This window comes from Pinus tabuliformis, chromosome 2_1 (assembly GCF_031772625.1).
Source record: "Pinus tabuliformis cultivar Carrire ecotype Pingquan chromosome 2_1, CPIR1, whole genome shotgun sequence".
Classification (NCBI taxonomy): domain Eukaryota; kingdom Viridiplantae; phylum Streptophyta; class Pinopsida; order Pinales; family Pinaceae; genus Pinus; species Pinus tabuliformis.
The window spans coordinates 206,668,835-206,682,139 of NC_142299.1; the positions used below are offsets into that span (position 1 = coordinate 206,668,835).

At 36.6% G+C, this 13,305-nt stretch overlaps 1 protein-coding gene across 1 annotated transcript; it reads right to left on the reverse strand.

Moving 5' to 3' along the window:
• Positions 1-9,254: 9,254 nt before the first annotated feature.
• LOC149199463 (serine/arginine-rich splicing factor RS31A-like) lies at positions 9,255-12,899 on the reverse strand. The gene is made up of 7 exons (XM_089402453.1): positions 12,777-12,899; positions 12,457-12,507; positions 12,183-12,341; positions 10,718-10,830; positions 10,331-10,569; positions 9,699-10,091; positions 9,255-9,611 (listed from the first exon to the last, which is right to left on the reverse strand). Exons 3-7 carry the CDS (start codon positions 12,286-12,288, stop codon positions 9,572-9,574), a joined length of 891 nt encoding a protein of 296 aa, XP_089258579.1. The 5' UTR covers positions 12,289-12,341; positions 12,457-12,507; positions 12,777-12,899; the 3' UTR covers positions 9,255-9,571.
• Positions 12,900-13,305: the final 406 nt, after the last annotated feature.

Genomic DNA, 13,305 nt, shown 5'->3' on the forward strand with positions numbered 1-13,305 from the left:
ATATGGGGGGAGTCCTTAGGGATGTGTTTCTCTTCTCTGATGAAGGTTTGGAATATTTGGGCCAATTTTGCAAAGCTAATTTTAGGATACAGGTCCAACAAGCCTCCAATTGAGAGTGGGGTTAGGTTTGGCCCTGGTTGGAGCTGTAGCATTTCATTAATAGACTCAGCAATGATGGTGAAAAGGACCTTCTGGTCATGAGACATGATAGTTCTGTGACTGGGGACGTAGCAAGCATAGCACATATGAACAATCTCAGGAAAAATGTGGACTTGGCAGAACTGGTACTTGGGAAAATTTGACTCCCAAAGGTAAATTTCATCAGCATGGTTTAGGAACTTGTCCCTACTTTGGCAATGTACTTTGAGCAAGGACTCTTGGGTAGAGGTATCTTTTATTTGGAAATCTTTATCAGCTAAAGGAAGGTGGTCCAGGTCTAAATGAGGTGTAGTGATGAGCCTTACATCCATTGCAATTGAGGCAGCCATACTCAATGCTTATGGATTTGAGTGTGAGGGGTGAATCAGAGTTTTTAGGGAAATGGAGGTTTTGCAGTTGTTTATGGCTCACAGTGTTAACATTTAAGTAAATTTGATCTTTTTTACTTAAATAACAATGTCACGAGGGTGAATTGACTTGGAATTTGACAATGGAGTTGGAATTCCACGATTAAATACCTGGGATTGGGTGGAATTAACTGTAAATGGTGGTTGATGGTGGCTACAGAGGATCGTACGATTTTGGTACGGACTGATGGATGAGCTGGGTTGTCTGCAGCGTCTCTGAAGTAATAGCAGAAGTCTATGAGTAATTTCGTTGTTTGTAGGGGTTGCAATGGCTTTTCTAAATTCTCAATAACAATTGCGCGAAAAGAGTGAAAAGAGGGGTAAACGGGCTTTTATAGCAAAATGGTTAATTTTTGGTGGGTTCATTGATTGATGAACAGTGATAGTTTTCGGTTGAAAGGGGGAAGTGGTTTGGGAGGTTCATCGCACCGCTTTTGTGGTGCGGGTGGTATTCAAGAGGGGTCGCCCGATTCCATTCAGCGTTTTCCACGTAGCATCAGGGGCCAGGAGGAAAACCACCTTATCGGGCGGGAAATGGCGGACGTCGGATCGGCCCGATATGGATGTGAACTCTTGGATGAGGGGGAGGGAGATCGTACGGTGATCGGGAGGTGAAGCTGCACGGCGATTTACCCATAAAGTTTTTCGGGGGGCCCATGGGTCTAATCATTGACGGTATGAGATTAAATTGGAGCTTAATCTCATCACGGACTCTTTAACACGGGATTAAGGACTGAGGGTGAGATTTAAAATATTTGTGGGATATGGGGTAGTCATATAGTTTATAACTAAACTAAGGGATGGGGTTATTTTGTATAAGGGAGTTAAATATATACGGGGTAATGGGTTTTTCGGGAATTTTATATATTTAATTAAAAATTTAATATGAAGTGAAATGAGCGGAAGGGGTATTGCACTTAAGTATATGAGATGTTGTGTGCTTTCCATATACTTAGTACTTAGGGGTTTTCCTAAGCAAGAGAACTTAACTTTAGGAAAAGGGGTTTTGTGAGGGGGATGAATGAATTATAAGGGAATTTAACAACTTTCTTTCTTAAGTTATCACGCTGAGGGTCTGGTCTCACCAGAAGTCAGAGAAATACTTTGAGCCTTTTTGACTTAAAAAACTATAGGTATTAATATTTTTATTATGAAAGAGAAGCTAGTGAGTGTCATAGGGGTGAAATTGAATGAGGGGATGTTAAGTAAACCAAATTGTGAACCATTGCTTTTGTTTTGTTTACCAGTTATGCATATTTAAATGATGCAATTGGAACAATGACATAAGTGCTTTTTGTATTAATTACATAACATTTCTGCAACCTTTTTACTACTTACCCACTTACTCAGCCTACTATTTGTTTCTTCACTTTATTTGGGTGCATTTAGGCTAGCAAACCCTTATCAATATTTTTCTTTTCTTTACAAAATAAACTATCTAATTCTAACCTTATATCCTCCAAGGCCTCAAATTAAACTGATGAACTCCTTTTATTCACTCTACCTATCTAATGATTTGCCAATATTACACTGTTTGGTCATATTTATTCACTACCTATAAACATAAAATTTAAAGTATGAAATAGCCAAGTTTAAACATTTTGACTATCATGGATTGTGGCATAAGTGACACGTTGCACACAATCATTTATTATGCATAAAAGGTAAATAGTAGTGACATTTTGACTCGCACACTTTCATGGTCTCTTTTTGTCTTTTGGGGTTCATATATTTTCATTACTTTTGTCCTTTTCATCGTTTTTGTCTTTTGATTATTCTCTTAGGACATACCCTCTTTACATTTTTTAATTTTTTAATATGGAAAACATTTGTGGAAAGCAAAGGTATGTACAATATTACAAGGCTTAACCTTAGTCATTCAAAATTATGACTCCTATTGGTATAGGAACCTAACACCATGTAATTTTCAAACTGATAAATTGTGTATAAACGCAGGAATTATAAGAGATGATGAAATACTTATGAAGTGTCAAAGGGAACTTGAATTATTGGAGTATTTGCTGGAAAACTCAGAGTATGACAGTATGATTGTAGAAGGAGTTCACTACAGTGGACAAGATCAGAAAGACATCCTTAAAGCAGATGGTGGGGAAGAGAGATTGGTTGTCAGTCTCGAAAGTCCTTTAAAGAATTCTTTAGAGAGGTTGAGTCAGTGTACTAATGTGCTGATAGAGGAGGAAAAATCAAAGCAGCATACTGAGATGTTACTAGAGGAAGAGAAGGTAATGAGGCCTTATATCTTTAATTCTAATAATTGTTTTATGATTACAGGGTTTGATGAAAATGAGACAGACATGTTTCAAGTTGAAGAGTCAGTTTCAGAAATGAAGAACACTAGAAGTTGCCAAGTCGGACATGATGATGAGGAAAATGAAAAGCATGGAGATACGATACTTGAAGAAGTTAAATTTATTGTCAAAATCAGTCAAGGAAGTGAAGGACAATTACTGAGGGTTGTCAAGGAAGAGGAAGGAAAAGATGTTGGAATTGATGAACAGCATAGTGATGTATTTGGGAGGAATCAAGTACAAGGGGAATTGGAGGACAATTTATTTTTTGGAAGTAAATTTATAGATATTGAACAAAGGTTGTTTGGAAAGTCACAAGAGGGTAAGGATGAAAGGGCGGTAGTAAGAATCCGACAACTTCAAAGAGAAGACATTAAACAACAGTTTGAAGATGAGTGGACAAAGCACAACAACAAATGGCAAAGTAATTATCAGTCAGAAGAAAAATTGGACATAGAAATTGAAAGGATAATAAGATTGATGGTGAAGGTGCCTCAAAATAAAGCGGCAGTAAGAAGGTCAAGTAGCAGCGAGAGAAAGACAGCAGCAGACTATGAAAGCATAGCTAGTGGGGCAAAGCAACATAAAGTGTGGAGACCTAGAGAAGAGCAACAAACAACAACAGCAACCAAAGACAAATTACAGAACAAAGAATGGGATCCAGGAGGACAAAGATTGGAAGCACATGATCTTGAGATCATGATTATTTTAACCTTAGGAGTCTGATGCAGGAGCATCCAGCTCATCAATTCATTGTATTTTAATAGACATAGGGGCTCTTGTGTTTCAAGGAAGTTGGTTTCCTGAGTATTAAATTAATGTAATTATTAAGGGTTTTAAGTAATTTTATGAGAGATATTAAGAATATGGGTTAATTAGATATTGTGAGGAATATTGTGAATGTTCCTGAATGTTGGAGAACATGAGAGATTTAGGCTAGTTAAGATTCCACAGGGATTGAAAGATTTGGAAATCAATAGTAAATCTTAGATTAGGAATTGGTTTCATGGTTTGTGGAACTAGAGAGGATCCCTAGGGATTAGTTGATTCAAAAGTGGACTTAGAGGATATTCAGGATTTAGTTCAAAAGATCAAGGATCTGAACCGAAATGGGTTACAAAACCTTTTGTATAAATGTAGGCCTAAAAGACGTAGAGAGAGTTAGTTAATTAAAGTGATAATTAGAGTTCAGAGATTAAATAGGGTTTGATTGTAAGCCTACGGGCCAAGAAAGGACAAGGTCACTGATTAGAAAATCTGGCTAGAGAGAGAGAGATTCATTATGTAAATAATTATTTATAAAAACAGAAAATTTGATTCCTGAGTTGTGGGGTGTATATGGATTAATGGAATTATTAATTGTGTGTGAATTAGAGTAATTCTGCATAATATATGTATGCAAGTGGAATTAAAGCATAACACAGAAGTGGAGAATGAAGGATAGTGGTCTGATCGTTTGAATCTGGTTAAAGGATCAAAGTTGAAGTTCAAATGTGATAGTGCTTAAGAGTATGTAGAAGTAAATTCAGGGGCAGTTGCATTGAAGAATAACCAAAGACCAAAAACCCTGGAGAAAACCTCAACCACAGAAGAACAGAGAGGACAATGCATAAAGTTGGAGTACAACAATTAGAAGTGATCGAATAATCTCAGAAAGGATAGATGCACAAAGAATCATATAGGCGAGTCAGATGAATAGACCAAAACACTGAGGAATTGCATAAATCGTTGGATCAGTCAGATCAACAGACATGATTGATAAAATAGGATCAGCGGAGATCTTATCGCGCAAAATAAAGTCAAAAATTGAAGGGATTAGATTAAGCCACGTGACAGAAAAATAATGGAGCGGTCTACGAAAGCGGTAAGTAGTATCTCGCACGGTCTCAAAGTAGTAAATGGTATTTTACAAATTCACGCGATTAACCTGAGGGGTTGACACGTAGCACATCGGTGGGGAAGCAAAACCGCTTATCTCACGCACTGTCGACCTATTATCGATCGTGCTATTAGTCACAAGAGATTACGCGATCATTGTTGGATCGAGGTAAATGAAATAGACGGTGGAGATCGGTAAGGCTAGTTGGCACGTGATATGTCGCGATAGCCGTTGGATCAGACAGGACAAATCGACGATGGTAAATTGAAGCACCCAAAAGTCAAGTGTTGAAATAAATACGTCAGGGTGTGACACGCGGTTGAAAGTGATTGGTCAGGTTTGTTGTGGATTGGACAGTAAGAAAATCCACGGGTATAATCTGATTAATATATGATTAAATAGCTTATGCTTAAGCATTTAATTAAAAGCATTTAATTAAGAGCATTCAACCTTGGGTTAAGAAGGTTTTACTAGGCAGGAATATTAAAATTCTTGGGACATAGTGTGACATGCAATTTTATTTGCATAATGTGGGTAAATGCGATTTTGTCTGCATCAGAGAGGGAGTGTTGAAAAATGCAGCGAGAGTCTCAATTTGACTTTGCCCTGGTGAAATTGAGAAAAATCGAGACAACTTGGATGCAGTTAATTTGTGTGACATGGCTCTGTCAATCAGTGAACTCAGTGAATTCAAATTAGAGGAGTTGGAATTCAGTTAAGCATGCGTAGTTCGGCTCTGCTAGAGATTCCAAGGCAATGCAACATCAATTGTAGACTAGTCTTGAGTGTACATGTGTTGTATGCATTCGGATGATCAACCTTAGGAATTGTGCAATCAATTGGAGGTAAATTCTTAAATAATAAGGGCCTAATTCCTCAATATTTGAGCAAGGAAATAAGGGCTCAAGCAAAGGCAAAAATTGACTTAGTCTGAGTCAGAGCTTCTTAGTGAGTAGATAAGGAGGTTTTTCACTTGTAGGTTGTGCTCAAATTGAGCAGGCAATTGTAATGCATCTTTATTCATCATATTAATGCAAGCAAGCATAGGGGGTTTTTAGCAATTGCTTTCTCCTCAAAAAATATTATGTTCATGTGTTATTTCTTATTGCATATTTGTGATTGATGTTCTAAATTGTGAATTGAATTCCACAAAGTAGTAGAGTAGGATTGTGCCTTGTGATTTAGATTAAAATTTCGTGAGTTAGAATTCTACACCATAATTTCTACATTGGCACAGGGTGGATCCATAAACAAGTTAACCCAGAAGACTAATCTCGGAGGAACTCACAAATGCACAAAGTGTTAAGGGTCAAGGTAACAAAAAGTTTTCCAACAGTTAACAACCTGTCGATTTGTATTATATGTGTGTGTATGGCTGGCGGCATAAGCAGAGTTACATAAATATAAATATAAGTGGGGATCGCAAAGACCCATGCCATGAATGGGTCAGAAGCCAATATACCATTACCAGGGGCGCTAGCAAGTTGTCTATGGTAGCCACATGGCAAGGTTGATGATGTGGCACTCTCTAATTCGCCAAAAATTCAAACGGTTATATCTCTTGATCCAAAAGTCAAATTGAAGTAAAATTTTACATCATTGGAATCATCTTGACGAGACAAACACAACGATGATGTTTGTTTGAGGATATAAGATAGTTGAAAAGATTAAATTTTTAGACCCCATTTCCATAAGGACACCTTGGATCTTGGGGATTAGGAGGGGGTCATGTTACAAAAGGATTCCCTCAATTCTTTTCTCACAAGACACTCCCTTAGGAAATCAGCAAGACTCATCATCAAACACAACAAAATGTTATGTATTTTGGTCATAGGTTTGTTACTAACCTCATACATTAGGGAGCAATTGTACAAATTAGACTATGCTTAGTGTCAAAAAACAACATGTACAGGTGAACCAATTAACACTAGAAGCATCATGAAGCACAAAAATCAAAGGTTTCTAAAGGTTCATTTAAAAAATCAAAGGTTTCCAAAGGTGTATTTGTGTTTATGTTTTGTTTCTAATCAATATGACTATGAGATCATTTGCAATCATAAAAATCTAATTTTTCGTAATGTTCTACTTTCTAGCTAGAGAATAGAACGCCATGAAAGACACAATTTTATGATTGTGATGAGGTTCAAGGCTATTACACTATAAATTGGTAAATAAAACAATGTCATACAATAAGGAATCAAGAAGTCATTCATAAAGAGTGCAAATTGTTTTGTAGTTCTAATAAATTCAAGGCAAACACAATAAGATGAATTTGGCACTGGATGATTGAATAAAAGAAGACAAGACCTCTATGTGGTAGGCTTATAATTGCTTCATGGGTTGGATTGATAGTTCTTGTAGGCAGTTGTGTCTTTTACAATTACGGTTTGTAAATAAGATGCAAGCAGTGAGTCCCACTCCTATATTGTACATTATAACATTCTTCATCACTTGTGTTGTGGTTCCTATGTGACAACAATATTAGGGAAACCCCAAGTTTGCAAAGCTTCTTCATCCATCATAGTTAGAGAGAGCATTCATCCTAAGGAGAGTTTGGAGCCCTTTTGTTGCCATTCACACTCGTTAAAGTGACAATTTATTTTTTTCCCTTCCATTGAACAATAATATAGGTATTGTTACTTAATCCCCATTTATTTGCTCTCTGAACAATGTTTTTATGGCTAGATTCGTAGTTTGATTTTAAGTATGCTTTCTTGTTGCTTAGTTTTTGTTGTTTTTCTCTTGTGCTTGTCCCATATCTTAGTTCTCTATTGTTTAGCTCACTACTAAACAAAGAGATTTTGTTCAAAATCCACTTTACATACTCTATTAATACTACAATTGAGAAATATAGGTGTATAAAGTGTTAGATCAATGATGATAGAGCTTGGCCAAACTCCTATTAATTGTGTATATATTTTAGAAGAAATCAACATATACCCTCTAAAAATCCTTGAAAAAAGATGAGTAACAAACTCTTAGTAACTAGCACAATCGTATAAATTAAATTGTTGTTAAACATTGATAGACATCAACACACTTATCTCATGAAACATCTCACATTGTTAAAATTAACAAACAACAAAAAAAATCATAAAAATTAATTAAATTACAACTTTATTTTAAATTATTATATTAATATTATCAAAGAGATATAGAACAATCGGTGAAGGAGCACACTGTTAAGGCGCTCCGCATGCAAAGGTCACCGGTTCTAGTCTCGCCGATACCAAAAAATCCAGCATGGTTTCCGCTGGTGCGACTCAGGCCGGGTGCGATCCCCGAGTGACTTTGACGGCTTAGATGCCCATGATTTTCAAGATTCACCTACTTATCAACAAAAAAAAATTATTATATTAATATTATTAATTATAAAAAGAATTTATATATATATATACAAAAAAATCATGCAAAAAGATTTTTAATCATGGAGATTTGTTAGTTATAAATATAGTATGTCACAATACCATGGCTTATCGATACCACATATGACCATAGAAACATGATCTCGAAGCAAATACATTGGCTAAGTTTTTTTTGTCCGCCCTTAAATGACTAAAAACATCACAAGCAAGATAAGATCCAAAGCAAATGCAAATTCAAACCTATAGGTACTGCAATCAAGCAACAATTGTCATGATGTAAAGAAAACTCCATGAACAGTGCATATAGCCTATCACATATTGCACCAAATGTTTGTACATTGATGAAAAAAAACTCCATGAACACTGCATTTAGCCCATCACATATTGTACATGTTTATACATATTAACCATGTGTTAAAGACTCTCCCTAGCATGCTCCATGTACCCTAACTCCATGAACACTGCATATAACCTGTCACATATTGTACATGTTTGCACATATTGGCCATTTCTAATACTCTCCCAACAAGATGCATGAAGCCCGTCATATAACGTACGTGGATTTATAAAGAGTAATTCAAAACCAATCCAATTTGCATTTATAATAGTTGACTAAACAACATTATTATTCAATTAATAAAACCAAGCAACCAACCATATTATTTGGTTGTGATTTTCAAAAAAACGCTGTTACGGAATCGATTCTTTATCTTACAAACTTGTATTGTTTCGTAAAGTTATTATGGAGCCAATTCTTTGTTTATTCTTTTCGCAAAGTTGTTATAGAGTCGATTCTTTGTCTTATAAACTTCCATTATTATTTCATAAAGTTGTTATAGATGCGTTCCCATCCCCCCACCATTCCCCATTCCGAAAACCAAAACCAGCAGAACATAGATATCCACACACTTCCATCACGACAACCAGTACAACATGGGTATCCACAGATTCCTGCTACATTTTTTAGTTAAAAATTCCAGGAGTTGACGAGAAATTCTTAATGGAATCTTCACCAACCCACCCCACAATTTAATTCTGAAATACCAAATATCAAAATGCTCCTGTGTAGCCAGCCTAGTAACAAATATTTACATTCTGCAACGAGAAGCAAAAACATGAACAGGAAGCCCAAAAATAGCCATTGATAATCAAGCTGCAGTTTTGTATAGATCATCAAATGTGTTAATTCTGAACGAGAAAATATATAAATCAAACTTCGTAAAAAAAATTGTAAAAAATAGTCACGGAGTTCGTAAAAAATTAACAGCGAGAACAGTAATTTACAAGTTAAACAACAAACTGAGGGATCGATTCCTAAAAACTGCTTTAAAAAATATTACCAGGGCTGGATCAGCCTTAGCAGCCAAATAACAACATACAGTTTACAAAAATATTCCATTGGATTATTTCTGGACCATTTCTTCACTGCCTAGACGGACTTCAAGAATGATTCTAAATAATTGAAGGCCCTGACCGCCTCACTGGTGATCGACTGTTAAAACAAATTTAGAAACAAAGTTAGGTGCTTGGATGTGTAATTAGAATAAGCCATCCAAATATATATGTATACCATACATACCTGCGTTCCCGTATATGATTAGGGCTTGCATCTCTGCCATAATCTGGACTATCCTTCTGATGTCGTCTGCCATAAACAGGACTTGCATCCCTGGCATAATCAGGACTGCGCCTCTCTGAACGCCTTGCATAGATAGGACTTGGAGCCCTACCGTAGTCAGGACTGCGCCTCTCTGGACGCCTTGAATAAATAGGACTTGGAGCCCTACCATAGTCAGGACTGCCCCTCATTGCACGTCTACCATATATAGGACTTGCAGATCGATCACGGCCACGATCCTCGCCATATCTGCCATAACGACCTCCTCCTCGAATGGGACTGGAACGTCCACCTCTTCTATTACCATCCTCACGTTGGGCATATTCCACTGTGATCACCCTATCTAATAATTTGCTGAATCACACAAAAATCAAAGATCAGCAACACAAAAAACAGCATTTGGACTAGTTACTGTTCCTCCAGCTAGGAGGGGGATTCAAACAGAACACACTCAGAATCCTCTATCACAAAATAGGTTTGAATGTAATGTAGTAATAAATCCAATATGGTAAGCAGATGATATGGAACAGAATTCCGCAATTGCATCTAGAATGGTAGTTACAAGCATTAAAAATGGGAAGATTTCAACTAACCTCATATGGGTGGAGTCGAAAGCTTTAGTCGCCTCTTCTTGTGATTCAAAATGAACAAATGCAAAATTCCTTCTAATCCTTACATTCACCACTTTGCCATAGGGCTGAAAATGATTTTCAAGGTCCCTGATTCTGGTGTTGTGTGGATCAAAGTTTATCACAAATAATGTCTTAGTTGGCTTCAAACCTGTAACCGATCTTTTGCCATCTTCAGACCGGCGAAGGCCACGGTCAGCATGCTGTTGGAATTTTCAAAAAGAAAAGACAGGCATATTAGCAGCGCTGTATAGTAACTGCTTCATTTCTTGCTCTGAGACATTATCTATCACAATCCTGCGAATTAAAATAAAAAAGCAATAAATTTGAATTTTTTTATAAAAAGACAACCTTTGTCCACTCTACAGTTAGCCGACGTCTTTGCCTGCCAAATTCAGTATTGTCAAGCCCTCGAATGGCATCCTCCGCATCACGTTCATCTTCCATGTAGATGAAAGCATAACCTATAGAAACAAGAGATTGAATAAAGAAACAAAATATTGAATTGCAAACACATTTGCAGCGTGCCAGGGCACATAGAGGTTATCATATATTAGACTATACTAAAAAACAAAATACAACCTGTTGCTCATTGCTGTAAAAACTTGCTGCATTAGGGGACATCAGGCACAAACCTTGCATGATGTACTAAATGGTCTCGGGTAAGTGGCTGTAAGTGGCGGTAAATGGCTGTAAGTGGCTGTAAGTGGCTGTAAATGGCTGTAGGGTCATCGATCAGGTAAATGCCTTCACCAGTTATACTCCTTTCTGATTGCAGTAATGTGTCAGAAATTCTATCGCTTGACATGCTTGAGCCTGGCTGAAGACTTAACATGGCATGGCATGGGAGGGATGAAAAGTAAGTGTCATGAGAAAAATGCAAAATGTCGTTTGTATATCAACTTTGCTGAACAAGGCTATAGAAGCTGATCCATAGCATGATGAAAGAATATATGCACAGGATCTCCTGGAAGAGCTTGTACGCTCTTTAATATTCCTGCGCCAAAGAAACTTTTAAGTACAGAGGCCTACATTTCAAAAATGTTGCTTCTTAAACTTTGCTTGTAACCTTGGATACGAACCATAGAGGTTACAATTACGCATTACCAACTAGAATGAAGACTGAAAACCATGCATTCAACATGATTTCCAAATCTGAAATCAAAGTAATATTCTTTACATATTGTGTTTCATTTAGATTTTTGCTGCGGAGATGTCTTCTGGCACCAGGGATCTTTAACAATGAGTCCCTGCATTTTGTTATATAGTCGATATTCCCATCCAATAAGGACATTAGTTTGTTACTGGATATACAAAGGTGAGTTTGCACATTGTTGATATGGGCATGGAATCCTACAATGTTGGAACCTAAAACACTTATCTCTTCTGAGAACAATAATTCATGAATAATTCGGACTTTCAAGGGTCTTTCACAGCTTAGAAAATTAAACTGGGAAATCCTCTTCTGGTTGTTCTAGATACACATAGTTTTAGCAGGATGAACTGACAGGACCATTCAAGTTGTCTAAACACAAATAGATATTCTTCAGAGGAGATGAGCAGACTAAACACGATTTATTTGTTTGGTCAGAAACACTTTCACAGGGTTGGAAAAAAGAACTTATAACACATCTAGGGTTTTGACCAAGAACAGACACTTCCTATAATGTTTATGCCAGTGGGAGCCAAAGCCATCTGAATGACAAAACGTTGTCGGGTAAAGGAGATTACATACATCTGTTGCAGCGATATACTACTATAAATATATGAAGATGAAATAATGGGTATGAGTAATGAATATGATGATGTTTATTACCTGATTTCATATCAACCCTGTCGATTCTTCCATATCTGCCAAACAAACGTTCAATGTCTGTCTGGCGAGCCTCATACTCTATGTTTCCACAATACAACGGCTTCATCGCTAACTCCCAACTCTTCTTCACTAACTACCCGTGTATTTAAAAAGGGTTCCCTGTAAACAGTATCAAAAGATGACAAAATTAATTGATCATAAAAAGCAAACCCATCAAAACCCACCAGCAGCTCAGATAAGAAAAAACTGAAAAGGCATATAAAATAAATTATACCGATATAAAATAAAAGGACTGGTCGGAAAAAAGTATCCTTCTGTTCGAACCCTAGGAAACAACGAAGAAATTTGCGCTCAATCAGTGGGGATGAAATCCATAAAACTCTCAAAGCTTTTAGGGTTTCTTCAGAAAATATCAAAGGAAACTGCAGATACAAGATTTTAAGTTGAAACCCTAGTCATGAAAGTCATAAAAACCTTTTCTTCGAACCGATTTCGAAGGATGAAAGAATGATGCAGAGACAACATAAATTTGAGCAGTGCGATGGAAATCAGGACATGCTTATCATCGATAATAAAATTTAAGTTTCGACTTACAGAAAAGATATCGCTCGGCGGTAAGAGTCGCAAGAACAGGCCCCCGATACACAAAATAGAAACCCAAAAATGCGAAGATAATGTGTATGTGTTGGTGCCAGTCCTTTATATATTCAATGGTGCGGGTCTTTTATATATAGTTTCTCCCACTACCACCGACTCGGCCCACGCTAGCAATATGCTCTCACGATGTGGAAAGCAATAATTAAATAAAACATAAAACTTACATAAGTTTTATCATTTTTTTTAACATTAAAGGAAGCTTGCTTGTACGACTTATAAAGTATTGCCTTTGAACATTGTAGGTATTGTGTTAAAGGCATTGATGGTGATTTTGAAAACATTTAAATCATTTGTGTTAAGTCATTGGTTTTGAAAATATCCAACGCATTGGTGTTAAGTTGTTGGTTTTGTGAGTGGTAATTGATAATTGGGTGTTTATTTATAGTGGCTAATGTAAAAGAGGGGTTAAGCATATGTTAGATTGTTTCCGATCGTTTATGATAAGATCATCTTAAAATTGGGTATT

Coding starts and splice junctions, on each gene's coding strand:
- LOC149199463 (XM_089402453.1), bottom strand. CDS start 12,288: ATGAAGCCGTTGTATTGTGGAAACATAGAGTATGAGGCTCGCCAGACA. Junction 10,092..10,330: donor TTCGACTCCACCCATATGAG/GTTAGTTGAAAT, acceptor TGTGTGATTCAG/CAAATTATTAGATAGGGTGA. Junction 9,612..9,698: donor AATCATATACGGGAACGCAG/GTATGTATGGTA, acceptor TTGTTTTAACAG/TCGATCACCAGTGAGGCGGT.